At 34.8% G+C, this 21,609-nt stretch overlaps 1 protein-coding gene across 3 annotated transcripts; it reads right to left on the reverse strand.

The window, feature by feature from the left end:
• Positions 1 to 168: 168 nt before the first annotated feature.
• LOC114931542 (sodium- and chloride-dependent transporter XTRP3) lies at positions 169 to 17,551 on the reverse strand. Of its 3 annotated transcripts, none has more exons than XM_085483807.1 (13): positions 15,485 to 15,551; positions 14,491 to 14,615; positions 10,713 to 10,945; positions 10,243 to 10,263; positions 9,798 to 10,019; positions 9,593 to 9,703; positions 9,261 to 9,502; positions 8,642 to 8,789; positions 8,362 to 8,563; positions 8,099 to 8,258; positions 7,862 to 8,024; positions 7,579 to 7,779; positions 169 to 5,688 (listed from the first exon to the last, which is right to left on the reverse strand). In XM_085483807.1, the coding sequence occupies exons 3-13, from the start codon at positions 10,917 to 10,919 to the stop codon at positions 5,536 to 5,538; spliced, it is 1,830 nt and encodes a 609-aa protein (XP_085339933.1). In that variant the 5' UTR covers positions 10,920 to 10,945; positions 14,491 to 14,615; positions 15,485 to 15,551; the 3' UTR covers positions 169 to 5,535. The 3 variants fall into 3 exon arrangements, 2 of the variants coding, with proteins under 2 accessions (XP_085339933.1, XP_029159493.1); XR_003819690.2 differs by lacking the exon at positions 14,491 to 14,615 and adding an exon at positions 6,972 to 7,043 and having other exon boundaries at positions 5,623 to 5,688; positions 15,485 to 17,551; XM_029303660.2 differs by lacking the exon at positions 14,491 to 14,615 and having other exon boundaries at positions 15,485 to 17,550.
• Between the last annotated feature and the right edge of the window lie 4,058 nt (positions 17,552 to 21,609).

The following is a 21,609-nucleotide window of genomic DNA, read 5'->3' on the forward strand; positions in this document are numbered from 1 at the left end:
ACAGACAATTGTGCATTTTGATGGACGTTCTTGTATGGTAATTCCAACTGAAATTATTTGCATATTTTTCTGCGATGCAATTGTACATTTTTTGTTCTTATTGCTTGTGTTTTTCTGGTGCTTAAATTTTTTGATCAGTGAGTATATTTAATGAAAAAATACGAATAATAATTTTTTATCTACATATTATTATTATTAAAGTTACATTTTTGTATGGTAAATACAGAAAATGCAAAAAACAAGGCAATTTCCTTAATAATATTGAACACGCTAAAAGAGAACGCATTTTCGACAATAAATAAGCTTTTATTTAAATGCTCTGAATTTTGTATACACTGTGTACATAGTAAATATCTAAGTTTCAGTCGCTAAAAGTATGGCGACAATGTTCAAATTCAAGGATAGCTTATGATTTGAACATTCACGCTATTAAAAACATACGTATTGTGTCGAGCAATTAAATATAATCGGAAGTACTCGCTATCGAAAATCGATCTCCTTGCACTAAAATAATTACCATTATGATATCGTATAAACCTAAAGAACGAAAATATAATACTCGCTGTTTTATTTTCTTAATATTTACGCATAACTTAAGAAATTTTCTCCTGGGAGAGAAATTTCTTTCCCGTATGACTGAATTAAACTTCAGCAGCGCCTAAGATAGAACTACCCAACATTAATTATGTCATTTATAATCGTATGTACATATCACTTCGAGGAATTACCGAGCGCATCGGATACACAAACATTTAAGCGAAACTTTAAATACAGAAATATTGAAACGATGAGATTAAGCGTGTTCTCTGTGTTCAACGGTGCCATTTATTTTTTTTTTATTTTACTCGATAAAACGGTAGATTAAAAATTGTATCCAAATTCTTTAATTGTTAAATTTTAAGGAATTTAGTATACAAATTTAGCTCGATTCGAAAATAGGAATGACGATATTGCGAATGCTCTTCAACTTTTATCTAGTAACATGAAAAACGTCGACGAGAAATAATGTGGGATTTCACACATAGATACTTTGCTTTTTATATTTTTTTTCGAACAATTCTTTTTTAAACATAATTACTTTTATTAGTATATGTATTTATGGCATTTAAGTCTAGGAAAACAAGAAAAGAAGAGAAAAATTATTATTGTATTTTTAAATTAATATTCTCTTAATTATTTATTTTTTTAACATAAAAACTAAAAGGCAAAGTTCTAATTCTGGAATCTGACAGACCCCACAAATGTGAGCGTGAATTAAACATTACTTAGGGCTGATTTTTTCAACTTGGTAAGTTTTACCCGATAGGTAGCATATTTTCGTCTCTTTTCAGATAAATTCTAAAAAAAGATATGCTACCTCTGTCGAGTAAAACTTACCAAGAGTTGGAATAACCGGCCCTCATTAAGGATTAACATGCATCAATCTTTTTGATTCAAAGTTACATTTCTGAGATTTTTAAAAATACTGTTTATTTTCTCAAAATTAAACAATTTTTCGATTTTTGGAAGCAATAGAGATATACAATATCTCTTTTCATATAGAAAGAACAAATAGTTTTTTAGAGAGATAATTCGTCGTGTTCTTTTGTAACGAGAAAATATTTTCCATCTTCTATTTTTCATCTGTTTATTTTTTTTAACAATACTTATATATTTGCGATAAACTTATAATTCTATTTTAAATAATTAATTATATTCTACAATTAAATTATATTTTATGAATACATCATATTTCAGTATAAACAGTTCAATTAATATGATTTAAATTAGTTGAGATAAAGAAATTGTTTACATGTCATCGTTACTTTTTTTTTTTAAGAATTCGTGCTTGTTTTATTAATGATAAAATTTAAAAAAATTTACAAATAAATTAAAAGAAATAAAAATTTCATCTAATCTTTGAATAATAAATACATTCTTATATGCAAAACATGCTACATAAAACTAAATTTGTGTTTTATTCTGAAAACAAAGATTCCATTACATTTATCGAATGAAATCAAGAAAATTCAGAAGAAATATTGTTTTAAATTTGTGCGAGTTAATGTTGACGCGAACCTGAGTTTTATTTTTAAAAATGTTTGGAATAATAATCGAATAAATTGCGTTCGAAATTAATGTTAATAATGTAACATTATGAAAGATTATGACTGTAATCTCAATATGTGTGTTTGCTATAAATATACACTAGAATTACCATTTTCTTTTGTATATTCATATAACTCGCATATTAGTTTTAAAGTAAACAATTGCTTATACAATAATAAAGAAGTATGATAAATTTTGCAAAATAAATTTTGATGCGACATGCATTATTCTGTAATTTGAAAATGATTTGAGTGATGATATTTGATATTGATTGATATACTTGTACTATAAATATATTTTCGGCATATTTCCCAGATTTTTCTCGATAAAGTAAGGAAGATATTAGGAATTTTAATAAGTAATTTTTAGAGAAATATTTAAAATTTAACGTAAAAAATAAAATTGAACATAATATAACTTTGCTGTATGACTTCTTTTAAATATGTAAACAGAAATGTAAGAAATGCCGAAAGTGGAATAATGGTCTCTGAAAAAATGTGCTTTTGCTGCGTCATGTGTTCTACATTAAGTCGACGGTTATCTCGTCAACTCCTTCAGAATGGCTATTGCTTATCGTATAACTCATATATCGAAGGAGAGAACGTTTCGCACATTGTCTACTTACATACGTCTAGATTTAGACGACTAGCTTCTAAAAGTTTGTGTCTCTCATGCACGAAGAAAAGGGGCATACGCTTTTATACGTAGAAAAAAGGGAAGAAAATAAGTAGGTACGATACTTCGTCACACTATTCCTAAGCGATTCAAAAAATAGGTACTTTACGAGGTATTAATTTAGATGCGATTGGCATTATAAACGCCAAGTTATTATTTACAATGGCACACACGCGTTACGTTTTTCATCGAATTCGTAATGTCATTAATATAATAATAATAATAATAATAATCTCTCGCTCCTAGGGCTTCCTATTTTACATACCGTTGTTACTTTCCTTGCAATGCGAGCGCTTTTCGATGCACTCGCTTTGCTTCCATAGCACCGACCTGTCAATCTTCTGTCAATTCTAATCAGTATTCGCGAATTAATCGCGATATTGTACACGTTCTCACTGATTCGTTCAGTTATAATTGATCTCAGTTTAAAGTATGTATAATATAAATAGGACAGAGGATGATCACAATGACGTTTCCGAGCTTAGATCGTAACGCACACATATATACGAAAGAATACTTCGCGAAATTTGCACAGCAAAAATGCGATTCCCTCGCGGATCGCAGTCTCTTTATTATTGACATTACGGTTATTCGAAATTCACATTGTTACACGAGAACTTAGGAGATGGAACTTGGCGTACCGATTACTCGTTGATTATATCCTAAACGCGGAATCGGTACACAATATTTCCGTATCCAAAATAGATGGACCAGCCAAACAAGCCCAGCGAAGGGGCTACTTCACGAAAGAGAAAATCTATCTTGGAATAGAGCGGAGGTCCCGTATTCGCGCGCAAAGAGAACGCGAGATACTATGCAACCAGTACGACACCAATGTAGTCTATCGATATATTCTGCACCGGTAATGTATTTTATCGAAATGTCACGTTTGTAATAATGGCACCGTGTGACGCCTTTGAATACTCGTTTTTTTTCTGGCGAAATTAATAGTAAAGGAACGCGTTAGACTATAAATATGAAGGCTTTTTAATTATTAACTTAATGTGATACTCCGTCATAGCTGATGAATGAAATTTAAAGATAACGTTTAAGCTAACTTTAAAGCCTGTTTGGATTAATTATAATATAATACTTTCTCGCGGATTATAAATCTAACTACTAATTAAAAGTATTATCAACCCGTACTTGACGTGATTCGTTTATATAATATTTGTAATACATAAATTGTTTGCTGAACGAGATTGAATAATGCAAATCTGATCGACCGTAATTCCATCGTGTTTCGAAAATACTCTTTTAATCTCTTTATATAATATTAAATTAATTAACTTTTTAAAATTAGACAAAAAACATATGTATATATATTATACGTTTTCGAAAGTTCTAAGACATAGTATAAACCTATATTATTTTTTTTCAATATAATCAACATACGATTTAATCTCTTTGATTAATTTCTTCTTTTTTCGGTAAAAAATTGCTTTAATCTCAAAAGTGCTTTACTAATTTTAAAAATACTTAAGTAATAAAATAATAAAAGGAATAGCTCTGGATCCGTTTAGGATTCGAGACATATTTCTTTTGAAACATTTTTTTGAAGACAAGGTCGATCATATCCGGATGTAATGATACGCGAAAGGTAGAACCTCGGAGGAGCGAAAAGCATTTCATTCGGGATTCTGTAGAGAGCAGTAAACAAACGGTCTACATTTGGCTAACAACTCGATTACGTTCAATTTTATTGTCTAGTCTTTCCGACGTTTCTCCCATTGGAAAGATCAAACTACCGTTCTAATAATAAAAAGAAAAAAGAAAAGAATCGCGCCGTGTTCAATTAAAAAATTGAATTGACTCGGACGAATTCAACGACCCCGCGTCAGATCGTCTTCGCATCACGCGATACTAAAAAGCCAGAACGTTCTAGTCTCTCGTCGCTATTTCTCGCTCGCTATACATCTATCGCATTCCGTCTGGTGAATCGCGATTTTACCCGGAAGCGCGTGTAAACGACGGTAAAGTTCGATACGCTAATCCGTCACAGCGCACAATTGGTCGCTCTCGCGTTACACCTCTCTAAAATTTATTTTGTATTACATATTGCTCCTAGTGACGGCTTCGATCCGATTAGATTGAGCTTTGTTGCGGATTCACCCTATATCTCTACCTAAAGTTTACGTATATATACGAAAAGATCGGGATCGACACACCCTACTTTTCGAGCAAACGAACGACGAATGCGAATTTTCGTTATAAATTTTTACCAGATGTGTACATACAAATCATGATCGGACGCAGGTGCAATACTTCGTTAGTGTTTTACTTACATCCGATCCGATTTGCTCATTATCGTGGTACATCAAAGGAAGTTTCAAGTAAGTTTGAGCGTTCGCGCTGTACGTTCGTTCGTTGTTTGTTTGCTCAATATATATTCTCATTTTTTAAAGACGCACCAATGACTGTAGTATATATAAAGACCAAACGTATGAAAAGACTTTTAATTTCAAAGTTAAAGATTTAAAGTAAAAAATTTAATTTTGTGTCGAAAATTGTTGCTCCCGCTTTTTACGCACACAATTTAGTCTCTATTAAAATGTAATTTCCCGCAAGTCTTTATAAATTAATTATCGTAAATATCTATATGCCTACTGTTTTCTATGATAATATCTTAAGTGAACGAGCTTATCTCGCAAACACTTTGACTATTAATTGGACATAAATCATAGTTAGTCTTTATATATGTGTATAATCATTGCCGATATTTTTAGCCCGCATAGCTCACAAACAAACGAGTCACGCCGATATTATGCGCTCTTAAAAGTTCATTACTTCCATTTTAAAAGCCCTACCCTGCATTGCCTTTTTGGCGAGTTTGCTCATGGTCGGTGCAGTGTTTATATCGTCATCGCTATTAATGTCCTCGTCCTCTTCCGGGAAGTCCTCCAATCGGTCGTGATATTCATCAAGCTAAAAGTTAAGGAATTAATAAGATTAGATATTTATAGAATTTTGCGAACTAAGGTTATAACTAAGAGAGACGAAGCCACGGTCTTGATTTTCGGAGCAAGAATAGAATATTAAAATAACTCCTCTTTGCGATCACAGTTTGTAGAGATATCTCTAACAACTGCAATTAAAAATAGGAATTATGTTAATTTCTACTATCAAAGTGTATGTGATCGTAGCTTCGAAAGGTTCAGTATCGTAAGTGATCTACTATATTGTGAATAGACGTCTGTTTCATTTTTGTTCGCGCCTACGTATCACATATTTTCTAAACACAAACTATTTATAAACTCTCATCTTTCAAAAGTTGCAAATTTTTAGCTCATGATCGAAGGCTCATAAATATCTTGTACTTTCCAATTATCTGCTATTTTTTATTTCGCATGGAAAAAAAGCTGATTGAACAAGAACTTGTAATAATTATGCAATTTAATAATTGATGACAGACCACTTTTAATTCTCAACCGATCAAATGTATTATCCTACGCATACATGAGTGTCTCTTCATTCTTGGTGAAACAGACGTGATTCTTGATGATAGATGACAATTTTGTGGAGTTTCATTTTTAACATGCTGTTCAGGTCAAACTTCTTAAAATGCATACTTACCAAAAGCAAGCATGCTGATTCATTGCATTAATGCAGTTTATATAAGTTTATATCTTATAATTTTTTATAACGATCTCTGCGATATAAATTTATCACAATTTTATTATGTTCAATATGTAAAAATAAATTTCCGCCGATTATGCAAATTTCATTGAATGCTGGTTATAGTGCAAATTTTATTTCAATTTAAAAAATTTAGTTTAAATTTAGAATATTTTATATTGTAGTGATATATCGCGCGCATTTCCCGTATAAAATAATTCTGTTTAAAAAAGATTTCATACTGTCATTATTATAATTCTTTACATTAAATATTCATATATGTTACAATATTAGGAAATCTAATCATGCATTCTATCGATGCTGATGATATATTTTGCTATGAAATGTGTCATATTAAATTTGTATTGATACAATTTTTTTCATTATTCGATCGTGCAGAGTATTAATTAATCGCGACGTTGAATTCAGTGTGTATGATTTATCGCATGGTAAGGAAGACAGAATATTAGAGCCGTGTAATTTTTCGCGCTATCTGCGATGCACGTTGACTTCGTGCACGTGTGACGATGGATGCGCTAAAAATAACATTCATGAGGATGCATTCCCAAAAGTTACTGATACTGCGAACTCACGTGTATAACGTAGCTATGGGGATATCGAGTAATCGACGTTACCACAGACAGAATGGAGATGCTTACCTACAACTGTAGATCGTACGTTCAAATGTGAGTTACCTAGACACTTCGCGTGATACGCTTAATTGGCTCACCATGAGAAACAACTTGCGTCATAAGGAATTATGGGACCGATACATCTCATTTTTAACGAATCGTTTAATTGCGCAAGGCTGTATTGCGATTTAATAAGGCATGAAATACACGTGGTGTGCTAATTAAGTCGCTACACCGTTTAATAGACAAACTATCTCGGATAGGGGAACAACACTAATGGAACAGTTATTAAGGGTAGGCACTACTTGCGTCCAAAACAATTGTGTCAAAAGGAAAATGGACAACGTGCGTTTATTCTCGACACACGTCCAGTTATAGTGGATTGTTTGTCATGAATTTTACACATTCCATTACGAACGATTTCAAGCCATAACGCTATCTTTGAGGGAAACATTTTACCTCAGGGTTCCCTTTTTTATCATACAATTTTCAACAATCATAACTCATTAGATTCCTACATATGAAAACACGATTGCTATACGATTATATATATAATGACTCTACTCACGTCAACGTCGCCCATCATTTCCTTGGTGGAAACGGTGGTGTCGATACGACGAATACTGCCTTGATGGATATCCACGTCGAGTTTCACGCACTGGAATCGTCGTAAGAGGAAAACGATCGGAATCGGCGCGATACCCGCGAAAATTATGGCGGCTGCGATGGCCAGAACCCAACTAGGATAACTCGTTGGTTCTGTCACGCCCTAACAAAACCAAAACAAAATATTAGAAGAGATATTATATATCTTTATATAATTAAATATCTTAATTTACATAATTGCTTACCAATGTCGCATTCCATGCCGAGTATGTCGGTTTTTTGATGAACATCGAGACGATGCTTGATACGAGAATGCAAACCATTATTATGGGAGCGAGAAATCGCCACGTGATTTGCCAATAAGGTCCCGGTCTGTATCCTGTCATCTCCTCGATGTCCTTCGTGAATCTGTGCATCGTTCGCGTGATTGTTAAATCGATCGGTCATTGAAAGAATGAAAGAAAAATTGAAATTTAACTTACTTTTCGTGACCGTATACGAAGACTACGGAGAGCATTTCCATCAAGGCGACCATAACGAGACCGATGGTACCAGCGAAGCTGTCAAACATTTTCAGCCAATACTCCCCAGCACCGGTGCAGAAAATGAGCCCCACGAAAAAGCAAATGACACAGACAACTCCTAAGTCCGCAAATTAAATTAAAGCAGATAGTTTTATATATTTATTGTTTTCCGGATCGGATACCGCTAGATGATAAATCAATAGATCAACAATTGCTCTTACCCGTCATATATTGCTTCTTTATTCTTTTGAAGAGATCTATGTCGAAAATGACGCAAAGCATGCCTTCGAGTATTCCAATTTGTGAGCCCAGACCGAGAGCCAAAAGCATTAGGAAGAAAATACAGGACCAAAATGGCGCACCCGGTAATTCCACGATCGCTTGTGTAAACACGATGAAAGCTAATCCAGTACCCTCGGCAGCCTAAAAACAATGATCATTTATAATTAATGTCATTAAACTGTACGCTCTTGACAAATTTATTTGTCAAGCATTGCTCACGTTGTCTAACTCATTGCTGAGACTGCATGGTTTTATCGTGTCGTTTATTTCCGAAGAATTGAAGGTTTTCATAAAGTCTTCGTAGTCCTCCAGGTTGAATGTAGTTGAAGGATTCAACAGCCCATTAGCCACCAGGGTGTCCTTCGCGCTAAAATAAAAGTAATTTGACATATCTTCTATGCCCCTCATGTTGTTCGCCACATCAGCTATTAGCATATCCCGTCCCATTATGATTCAATCCCTCCCACTTTTAAATGCTCAACTGTCTGACGTTTATCATTTAATTAAATTAAATTGTGATGATAATGTAAATCTGCGTGTGGTGAAAGTTTTGCAATTTAATTCGATAGCATCACTAACGTGAATTGTTATACTTGAATAATAAAGATTGCATTTCACAACTTGATTTAATTAAAAGACTTCTGTTAGTGTGACTCATATGTTATATGCATTAATAGCGTAAGATTGTTAAAAAAGCGACGACGCATCTCTCGAACAAGCAGCAACAGTTATCATTCGACCATTTAAAGATACATCTCCGCAGCCGTGGACGATTTTTCTCACTACTCTCTTCGCGATGACGAATTTAGAAACGATGCCGCACTTGCGGTCGCATTACCTGACGACGCACTTCTCCACGTTTGACATTGCCTTGAACCCCAAAATGGCGAAAATGACAACGCTCGCGTAAATGGCAGTAAACGCGTTGCACACGCTCACCAGGATCACGTCCCTCACGCAGTTGTTGTTAGGGGTGTTGTAGCTGCCGAACGCGATCAGAGAACCAAACGCCAGTCCGAAGCTATAGAAGACCTGGGTCGCCGCGTCAAGCCAGACCGGGGGCTCCAACAATTTCTCAACCTTGAACGAATAACGTAAATGTCATATCTAATATCCGTGGCCTTTTTGTACCACTCGTCTGGATGAAGTCGAAACAAAATCGATCGTCACCTTTGGTGTGTACATGTGCGCCAGTCCGGCGCCTGCACCATTTAATGTAATCCCGCGGATGAAAAAGATGGTCAGTACGAGATACGGGAACATGGACGTAAAGTATACTACCTAAAAGAGAAATGATATATAAAAAATGATAGTCTTCATCACCCGCGATTAATCAAATCAGATCAATCGACATCGACTCTGAATACGATCTTACTTTGCCGGACGATTGTATGCCCTTCATGACGATGAAGAACACGATGACCCAGCTGAGCAAGAGGCAAAGCACAATCCACCATTTGAGACCTTGACCGTCCTCGATCGACGGTGCCGCGTCTAAGGTAGTCCTGTACCAAAAATATGCGGTTTCCGAACTCCTGGCACATTCCTCGACCGGTTTCCCGTTCAATTCCGGGCATTTCGCCCACGGCAGTGATTCCTAGTTGCGTCAGAATATGCAAATAGATTATCAATAGACGCTTTAACGAGCATACCGTTATTGCGCTGTAAAAGCTGCAGCGCTTTGAGCATGGAACTTTGAGAGCGTCACATGATAAAATTTGCATATATGCTTCGATTTATGCAACTCATACAATAACCAGGCCAATAGCTAGGCAAAATTATACTATATTATTCATTGTTTAGAATAGACTGATACTTACACCGAATTTGATCGTGACAGCCTAATTGAAACATAAAAAAAGGACGAGCATTATTAATATTTTGCAGAGATGTGACAATATTACAGAGACGCCATCGGTAATTGTAGTCGAGAACATTTTATTTTGATTGTCGCATTTATTTAAAATTAATATTACTTTTTATATCCAAAACAATACATTTTTTAATTGCTAGCAATTAAAATAATTTCTTATTTTTCTTATACAGTTCAGATTCTCTCATTAATATATGTATATTTTTTTAATAATAGTATAATTTTTATTAAAAGTGCCGATAGATTTTACATATTCTTGCATAATCAAAAGCACGTGCTTATATCGATTACATAAATTTGAATACCACCTATTCAAGAGACTACAGTGACATGTAGAGTGAAGAGAGAGTTACTTACAATGTCTCGACGCAGATTACCGTGGCGTCAATCGCCGCGAAACGTTATCGATCTGCTTACCTCGAGCGAATTGAAGAGGTAGTAGAAGCACCAAGTAATAATTACGTTGTAGTAAAGCGCAACGAAAAACGTAACTATGCACGACGCGATTCCTATACCTCCTAACCAAGGATGTATATTGTTCCAAACTCCCAGGGCACCCTGTCGCATACGTTGTCCGAGACCCAGCTCGATCAGAAAGAGGGGTACGCCCTCTAAGATGAGCATCACGAAAAAAGGAATGAGGAAGGCACCTAAAATGTACACGCAAATATTGCTTTAACGAAATTATACATGTCATTTTTCTTATATAGATATTTTAGATTATTTTTACAACATTACAATGCTATTTATATGTTCGCGTGAAGGTGTTGAATAAGACAAAAGAGTCACCGGAGAATATCTTTCGAAATATCTTTTTGAAAAACAGAGAAAGAGAGAGTGGGCGTGAAATTTCCACTTCTATTTTCATTTGCAAATATAGATCTGTCGAGATCTCGTTTTATGTAACAAAGGAAGAGGCTACGAGACGAAGATATTTATATTTTGTGTATTGACAACCAATATTTCGTACGACGACCGTTATTCAGTGTTCGATCGACTTTTTCTTTCTGAATCGTGTATAGAAAATTTTAATATTGGCACATTTTTGGCATATCATGCATCTTTTCTGTGAATTTTAATGTTCTTCGAATAACTAAATTTAAACTAGATTACAGTTTCTGCAGTATACGAAGAATACGAGTATACATAAACATTCAGACAGAATTCATATGTAAGGATTGCCAAGTAAGTGAAAAATATGCTAAACAAATTAATTTGATATCTGATTTATTATATGCCTCATTTGCAAGACAGATAACGTGCTTCTATCAAATCCATATAAATACATTTGTATATAGGCGAATTATGTTGTTATCATATAAAGTAAGCAAAACAGAAGTTATTTTTGGAAAGACGTTGCATATATATAATGTACACAAGATTATAATTCCGACATCGATCGCGTGTATTATACATTTAACTCAGGGTTTTAAATATGGATTTTTCTATTTCTTTTAGTGGAACATATACGTAATTTTTAAATCACGTGTTCTCTTTTAGTTTGTCAGCGAAATATTAATTATATCACACATGATTTTAAATTATTCTTTTATTTGATGTATCACGTTATCCGTTTTTTTCTGCGTCTTCCCTTGTTCCCAACACGTTTCTCTCTCCCTTTGCCTTTAGATGTCTAGTTTCGCGGTCGTAGCTGGAACGCCTTGTATTGATCGAGCAACCTAAGTCCTAACCCGTCGAGCCACTCCATCGCTTGCACGATCTTTTTGATAATCATACAAATGTAAATTAGAACTAAAGAGAAAATTGCGAGCTGCGAAACCTGCTTTTTCTGTTTGTACAAAGCTATAAAAAATAGCAGCAACCTTTTTAACTCCAGTGATTGATTGATCGTACTTGATTATAAATAACATTCTAAAAATTTTGATATACTAATCACTAATCTTTCATTTATTACGAGTAACGAAAAAGTAGAAGCGGGTAGGATTGAAAGGTAAAATAATTGAAACGTGCAGAAATAGATATAGATCTCTCGATTATAATAGCGTTTCTTTCGGATCTTCACGAGCTTCACGTCATCGGTAATCCGATGTTATACATTGGCGTTTAACATGTCAATGGCTCGTAACGCAGACTCTTCGTTTAAAGCCGCTATTACTTTAGAGCTGCGAAACAGAGAGCGGCAGATGTTAGGTCGCGTGCTTTCCGTTACACAGTCAGTGGTATGAATCGATCGATAGGCGTTCGGCGTCGCGGACGCGAACATGGTACGGCGCAACGAGGAAATTTCCATTGAAAGCTGAGCCTTTTTAGGTCTTAATGCTGTTGTATGTATCCCCACGTATGAGTTGAGAATCGCGAAATTTAATCGTCGACAGCGATTTGCAGGTACGCGCAAAAATTTTCGCCAGTTCGAAACCTGTCGGTTTGCAAATTTGCCAGTGTGACAGAAATTCGAGAATTCCTTCTGTGTATTTAATGTGAGATTCGACAAATTTTATAGCGCATTTTATATAATATTTACTTTATAAAAATTTATTTTTCTAACACGTTTTAAATTCATAATTTAAAGCAAAACATTTAAAACGCGGCTTGAAAAAATATATATATTTGAATTTTGCGCGACTCTATTATATTGCTCCGGAGATTTAAGCCAGTAAAATTATAATATAGCGATATTAAAGAGATTAATTCTGAATCTCTCGTGAACTTCTGAGCAGAGTGTCTACGGTGCATTTTTCAGACCAAGTATTTACCTATGGCAAAACGAGATAGGTGTATCTAAGTAGTAGTAACGGAAGCTCGATCTGCGCAGTTGGTGGATGGTAACCGATATGATTTCGGTGTGCATATAAACTTTGACGTCATAATCAGGCGAGGGCCACCCGCGTACACCTCTCGTGACCTATCTACCTACCCACATCCGCGAAAGTAGATGTATATTAAATAACTGTTCGTTCTCGCGACTGTGATAAGGAGAGCTGCTCAGCGAAACAGAGGCTTGAAATAATTTGCACGAGAGCAGAACTTTACGCTTATTGTTAATTAAGGAATGGTATTTTCTCGGGCGGAAATACACGCTCATAAAATCTGTCCAAATTGCAATTATGTGCGCATGTTTTATACGCGTGTTGCACTCGTATTTCATACGGTATACTAAACAAAATGTCACGCCGCTAATGCGTATGTCTTTTAGTATTTGCGGTTGGTCGACCTTTCATGTCTGGTTGAATTAAATCAGGTACAACCTTGAACTAACTTTATCCTGATGAATAACAGATATCTCTTTTCCGTATTGATTTGGTATTATTTTATTTCGCATAGATATATGTATATATATCGCGATATATATTTTTAGCTGAATTATATAAATTAATTTAAAGTAAGCGAAATGCATTTTGAGATAGAATGTTACATTTATAACACTTGGTAAGCTTAATTAGATATTTGTGTGCAAAGTCGGAAATATTTAGATTCAGATTTTAAGGGATATTTTTCACCATATATACGTGAACAATGTGATTGCATCAATACCGTTTTTCCACGAAGATTTATTAACCTTCGCTATAGAAGAGTCTATAAATTATAGTGAAGTATACCCCTTTGAATGTATACTCAGTATTTTTCCACGCAAAAAATATTACGCCTCATTTACGCTACTTTTTTCTTTACTAGCACATTACTTTTATTAATGATGAGACAATGAAAAATCGTTTATTTTTTTAAAACCAAACTGTGATCATATTTTTTAGATTAAAAGTTCTTATATTAAAAATTGATATTCATAAAATTAAAAAATATAGTACAATGATATAAATAGAATTATTACATTTTAAAAATAGGAATAAAATATATTTGAATAGAATTGCAGAGTTAATAAAAATTGAATTAGTCATGCGGAATAGGAAATCTTTCGACTTCGCATAAATTATAATAACTCGTCGGCGTGTGTGCGATCTAGTATATTAATATTATTCATTACAATTTATATCTTATTTAGTATATTAAATTCTCTATTAAAAGAAGAAAGGAAAAAAATGTGGCAAGTTTTACTAGTAATTTCAAACTAAATATATACATAAATATACAAGATATATGCAAGTGTTTTATAATATTGCAGCTGTTGAACATATAAATCGTTGAAATTGGCCGATAAGAGCGCGTGTGCAGAAATGTTTAAGAACGCGAACACACGGAATATTTCGTAGCAGTTATATTTAACGTCGGCGTGGGATACCTGAAAATAGTCGTTGACTAGTATAGTTAGCCGTGTGCCTATACCGACTCCACTGCCCTCGTATCGTGCAACCTTGTCCCTGCTCTTCTTCGCTTTACATCCGACGCCGTAGAGGCTGGCGCCGACTGCAAGTTGCGAGAGCTTTCAATGTTGCATGCAATTTTGCGGCAACTTTTTGGCGTACACGCTGTCAACACTTCTCACTTATCAAGCAACCCGATATAAATAATCAGATATATATAGTCAAATAAAAATTGTGCACTTTTCCAAATCTGATATTCATTCACATACTTTTCGCACATCTACAGAAATATCTGAAGAAACCAAATGACAAAATTTTAAGAAAAGCTTAAGAGAGTCTATCTTTTTGACGTATGCAATATGTAACGATTCAAAATTTGCCAAGTTTTTAGATCAGAAATTTTAGAGATTTTGTAAGTTTGCATAAAATAACTTTTTCTTCAATTCATTTACTTTTTGGTATCTTAGGCAAAAATTTAATTTTGCAGGTATAGACATTATTCGCGCGTTACTTTATAGTGTATACGAGAAAAAAACGTGCTTCTACAATATCTTGATACTATATATTAACGTGGATGCTGTAAGGGATAATTGATGTATACATTGTATATATATATATGTGTTCATACATGTGAGAAACTGGGGTTATCTAGCTACTGATACGCGTTATGGTTCAAGAACACTTTGAGGTGTCACTTGCTTACGAAGGCCGTAAAAATAAAAACATACAGCTTATCAACAATATATATACACACACACACACACTCTCACACACATGGACAGTATATGTGTATTAAAATAAAATTACGTACGCTATACATACATATATTTAATAATCGTAATTAGCCATAATGTTATCATACAACTCGTACATCGAACGCGTTATTTATACGATTGCTCTGAAATTTGTGCGTGCAGTTGTGTGACGCGGAGAATTATTAATTCTAATCCTCGTATCGATTATGTTACTTACCACCTCCATTCTGTTGGCACAGATAAGGAAACCTCCAGATATTGCCAAGGCCCACGCTGTACCCGATAATACTGAGAAAGAATTGCATTTTCCCACTCCATGCCGCCCTATTCTCCTCCTTTATCTCTTGGCCGGTGGCATTTTGACTTCCGGTCGCCACAATTGTCACTGTATGGGCGGGTTGACGATGGTCATTTAAAGGTGCCAGCTCGTGCCCATTTCTCGTCGCGGTCTCGACTACCATTTTTTCATAAATCTCGATAGATAGACAAAGAATCGATCACTCTTCTCGTGGATAATATTACTTAATTGGGATCCTCAGCACACTCCTTGTTTGTTTGATCTCGTAGAGATACGTTGCGAGACCCCACTTCTCCTCCACTTCCTGCTGCCTGTTTATTTCCTTTCTCGTGTACAGCTCTTCTTCCTGCTTCTCCTCCGTCAATAACCTTTAATTAACGACACGATTTGGCAGAAACACGTGTCTCACGAATTTTTCGGCGATCGTTGTCACTGTCACTATTACCGCCGTGATTTCGCAGCGATTGGGATTGATGAGGTGACAGGATAGCGGACATATAACAACAATAACAATAATGTTAACAACGATAACAGTAACAGTGGTAGTACAACAGTAGTTATCTTCTTCTTGTTATGCAATTGTAATAGTGTCAACAGTGCTTGCGCTGCTGTATCCGTAAAAATACTGAGATCGGTTCTTCCCTCAAGGAATAACCGACTAGACTCTCTTTTTTAATATTGTATGTACAATTGTCGGCGAAAAAACGAAATGTTCTCTATATCTGTGCTCGTCTCTCTTTGGTACTTGTGTGCCTCGATGATACTTCTTATTGACTGTTTGCGGACGCATATACGCGACCATGTAGAAGTAAACTGCGACAGGATGGAAAGACTGCGAAGTATGAGAAAGGATACGTCATAGGGTGGGCTAGGAACTGGTGGAAACAGAGTGGGTGGCTCACGTAGGTGGCCCGATAAAGATCGAACACCGGCTGATGCGATGTTACGAAAGAAATCCGCGACTTCCGATTAGATTGAGTCGCGTGTTATAGTCGGAGCTGTCGAAGGGTATCGACCACCGATGATGCAGGATACGCGGAATTAGCACGCGCTACCTGACATTGATGGAAGAATCGACGACGGGGGTAGAGGACTTGAAGGGGGTTGCACCTTACGTTACGTTTGGAAGCAATCGTAGCGTGAAAAATGGAGTAGGAGGGGGCGAATGAAAAGTACGCGTGTCGTTAATAGCCACCAGTCAGGACGAAATATCGATCGATCCTCCGCGCGGAAGCTAGATATCTAAATAAGGGAAAGAGTTAGAGGAAAGTATAGAAAGAGAGAGAGATGGACGAGAGAAAGAGAGACGTGAGGAGAGATTAGGAATTTCTGGCTCCTCAGTAGTTGCCGGATGTTCGAAATCTAAAATAGCTTGATTCACGAAGATTTTCTCGTCAGTCGTTAAATCAGTGCCTCTTTAGCTTCAGCCAAAATCAGTTAGCAGTCTTCGTATATTTCGTGGGTCGGATTCCTTTAAGTCGCTGCCGTTTGGTATAGGTGGAAGTCACAAGTTCAGCATCATAATTTGTCTCCCTCGGCCTGACTTCGCATGCGAGGAAGACGTTGTCGTTGACACTATTGCGCTCGTCGTCGTGGTTGGTTTTAGATTTAATACGAGTACTCTTGATCGAAAAAAAAACTCACTCTGTGAGAATTATTATTTAAACTGGTTAGTCTTCGGACGAGTCGGATTGACGTCGCAGTGGACGCGCGTGTCTGTATGTTGAAGGGCAAAACTTCCAGGGCATTTGGTACCCATGTATATCACCTCCTTGCACTATTACTGCGCCAAAGTTGCCTCCACGTGCTTCGTTGTTCTATGTTCTATCAGCAGAAATGCGAAAAGCGCGAAACGGCCAAAAGCCGCAACCTGTGACTTGATGGATATGCGCCTCGTTCGGACGTCGATATCGGACTGAGCTGCCGCTAATGCGCGACGATGTGCGCGAGGGAACGAACCTACGGAACAGGCACCTCTGGAGCGACATCGACGTCTGTTCAGCGCGACGAAGGTTCGTTCTACCGGTGGTTCGGTCTCCCGATTGGCCGAGGTAATTGTGCATGTACGCGCATACGCCAGCCGACCCTTTTCAAATGGTAGAGAGCTGGATAGCGATTGTGTTGTTATTATATTGTAAAGCAGAAAAGGTAGCAAAGAGAGAAAAAGAAAGGGCAAATAAAATGGAGTAAAATTAAAAATTCAGATATTGCGATATGATTTTTTTTTTTTTACATAAATATTAAAATTTTGAATATAAAATTGGAATGGAAAATGTAATCCGAATGTAATTATGTGAACTGAGATTGTGTGTGTGATAGAGGGATTTTTATATAAATTCTCAAGCACGGTTGTTAATTAATTGCGCGATAATCTCGTCTTATTGTTAACTTTTTTCTTGACAATGCAGATTAGTGCAAATTTAAAGTCATGAAATTTAAATCTATCTACGTCATAATTTGTTATTGGAATGTTTTAATAATTGTTTTGTATTCCTATTGATCTTTTAGCACCGAGTGGATGAAAATGTTTTTCATTTTGTTGTTCAGTGACGCGCATTTTATTATTATTCGTTTGAACTTCGCGCTTTTGTCGAGATGACAAGAATAGTTTAAACTAACAAACTGGCATCATCGATCGAATTTTGCCGTTTCACAAAGAGAGTAAAGATACGCTCGCGCAGCTTCCCACGCGTCAGCGTTTCTGTCATATCCACTTCGATCGAAGGATTCCCCAGCATCCCTTCTGTGATGACGTTAGACAATATCTTAATCCTTATTTGGGTCACTTTATTTGCCAAACGAAGGGAAAAGGGAATTTTCGTCGAGATAATTACTTAGCAAGAGAGAGAGAGAGAACCTTTGTTGAACCCAAATTAAAGCTCAATAAAAAGACCAGTGAGAGCAAAATAAATATAATAAATTCCTTTTTTTTTTTGCTATTTTTATTTATAATATTTTTTCATTTACGTTATTATATTTCAATCATAAAAATATTTCTTCTATTCTCTTTCTTTCTTTTTTACAATACATTCAAGTTGTTGACGTCATCGACTAAAGAGGGTCGCAACCACCCTATGACGTCATTCAACGCTATCTCTAGATATAATGTTTCGCGGAATTTCTGAACGTGCTATATACGTACATGTAATATATGTATACATTATATGCATAGAGCGAGTCAGTCAGTCAGTAGCTTCATCAAGTTATGCAATCAGTCGCGTAACCTTTTGACCTTGTTCTCGAGTTCTTCACTTTATCCGCCACTCTATATATCACCGTTTACGTGATTTGCATCGAATAGTATTTGTGCATATGTACTCATAATCGTGTCGGATGCACGACAATAACGATTCTCTCAAATAATGTTCCACATTGATTGGTCTTGCGTCGAGAGTAAAGTTATCTCAGAACGTATATATATCGTTAAAACCGCTCCCAGCAAATAATAACAAAAATGTTTAATTGGAGATGTTTTAAAAAGTCTACAAAATCCGCTTAATTAGATTTCACGGAATATTGAGTTTAGTCTTGTAGAAATCCAATACACATCGTCTATCTTTCTTTTTTGCTTACCTGTGCTGATTATGGCATACCACGAGCATTGCTTGCATAATATTGCATAAACCTTGGAAGTAATTTTCCATATATCAAATTTGAACAGTTCATTAGCCATTGTACTAATACAGAAATATATCAAAGTACGAGTCTCAAAAATTAAGATATATATTTATATAAAAAATTAAATTATAATATATAATATATGCAAAATATATTTAGAGATTCAATAAGACGAAAAACATTTAAAATACACCTAATTATAAAGTAAAAAACTTACAATACATATTTTAAGTGCTTTGAATATTTTACAATTCTCATAGTATGGAGTTTTCCTTATTTTGATGTTTATAAATTCTAATGTGATTTTAAATATTCATACTTTGCAGTGTTTATTACATTTTATCCCAATAATCAATTCGTTCTGGATTGTTCTGTCAGTATAATTACGTTATATAGAATCTGAAAAACTCTATTGTCACTATTGTTATAGATAATTTGAATGCATATTAAAAAAAAGACTGGGACAAAAGAATAACACGCACGTAATATAAGTAATGCATGTCCTTGCTATATAATGCACTGTGTTAAATGTGATGAACAATCGACGATGACGTACGAGAATATTTGTTGATCCATGTTATTTTTTATTATAGAAGATTAATTTTATTTTTACTTGTATTGTCATTTAGAAATGTGTGACAAGTAAAACTCACAGTGGATAGATCGTTGTGCGATTTCATCTTTTATCATATATTTTCTATACATGTAATATAAAAATGTTATAACGGATATCTGCGTTTGTACCTGTTTTATTCATTTACCATCGCACTCAAATGTGGTTATACACGCCTATCGTCTCGTTCTCCGACAATGCTTTATTCAACTTCTTTCTATGCACTAAAGAATTTTTGAATAGCACCCGCGTTTCTCGGAGAAAAAAACATGGATTATGCGAACTACGAGCAGGTAACAGGATATTTATTCGTCGGAGTTCTCACGAGGAAATATTGGTCCGATATTGGTCGTACATTTTAATTTCGTCTTAGAATTTTTTATAAAACAAAAACATATTATTCATCACAAATAAAAGATATTCAATTTTACAATTTTTGTGAATACATTAACTAGAATCATTTAGCTTCGACTATCTAGCTTTTCAAAATAAAATAAAATAAATGCTTTTATTAATGATTTCTTTTACGTGATAAAAAATTATTATTTGAATGACTTAAATTTCTTCCCAAGGAAAGCATCTAATATATATCTTATTGCAAAAAGTTTTTTATTTTATACGGTGTTCCGTCGTGATATGGGAAGAGTATCTATTTGCGTACTATCATTGAGTCAACAACTATGTCAAGGATATATTATCGCAATGCATATCGAAGAAATCAATTTATTTAATAAATGTGTGCCGTGAACATGAAACTGCTATCAACTAACTGATACGCGTTCGCAGAACATTGACTTCGCACGAGACTTGATATAATATTTATTGATATACAATATGATAGTTTACATTTTTTAAAAATTATATTTATCTTTATTTATATAAATAGTCAGAAGAAAAAATATAACACTTTACACAAATCAATTTCAATTATGACAAAGAACCAATCTCTATCGTAGATCAAAGATCGTTTTACGTTTATAATGCCAATTATTGTATCTATTTATATCATATTTTATTTCTCTCTTATTCTTTCCTCTCTCTCTCTCTCTCTCTCTCTCTCTTTTTCTCTTTCTCTCTTGATAAGCATGATAAAAGTGCATGATGTAAATCTTCGGTACATACACGCCATGACAAGTAAGTTAATGTGGTACTACATTGGTCGGTGTAAGTGGACGTTTACCATAGATTCCCTCCTATAAACAGTTTAACGTCACATCCTCATTCAGGAACTTATTAATAATGAGACATTGTTTACGAGCCGTTAATGTTGATCATTCTACACTGTACAAATTGCTATTAAAGATAATCTAAAGTCTCATAAGCGTACACATACAACTTTGGAATTAATAATTTATTCCCATACAGCACAGATTATTGCAATTATATTGCAGCAACGTTGCAACGTTGCAAGTTGCAATGCAACATTATAAAGACATTGCAGAGATATAGGTGCACAAAATTCCAGCACACTTGTAGCAACATGACATTAATATTTCGGAAATATTGCATGTAATCCAAATTCTATAATTTATATATTGTAATATATATACATATACCCAGCAAACACCAAGTTACAGCTATATAATTGTTAGTTGTAATTTCCCACTCAAAAATATAATACGTGTATTATAACAATTATATTGTTGAGTGGAAAATTACAACTAACAATTATATAACTGTAACTTGGTATTTGCTGGGTATAATACTGGTAATAAAATAATTTTTTGCAATATTGTACAATAAAAGATGTTAACGATAATCAATAATTTTATTATCTTCCAAAAAGCGGACATTTTAACATTGCTGCAATTCA

Source organism: Nylanderia fulva, unplaced genomic scaffold, assembly GCF_048542155.1.
Source record: "Nylanderia fulva isolate GAGA-0341 unplaced genomic scaffold, ASM4854215v1 Scaffold27, whole genome shotgun sequence".
Taxonomy (NCBI): domain Eukaryota; kingdom Metazoa; phylum Arthropoda; class Insecta; order Hymenoptera; family Formicidae; genus Nylanderia; species Nylanderia fulva.

Coding starts and splice junctions, on each gene's coding strand:
- LOC114931542 (XM_029303660.2), bottom strand. CDS start 15,728: ATGGTAGTCGAGACCGCGACGAGAAATGGGCACGAGCTGGCACCTTTA. Junction 8,259..8,361: donor AAAGAAGCAATATATGACGG/GTAAGAGCAATT, acceptor TTGCGGACTTAG/GAGTTGTCTGTGTCATTTGC. Junction 7,780..7,861: donor CGGCATGGAATGCGACATTG/GTAAGCAATTAT, acceptor TGGTTTTGTTAG/GGCGTGACAGAACCAACGAG.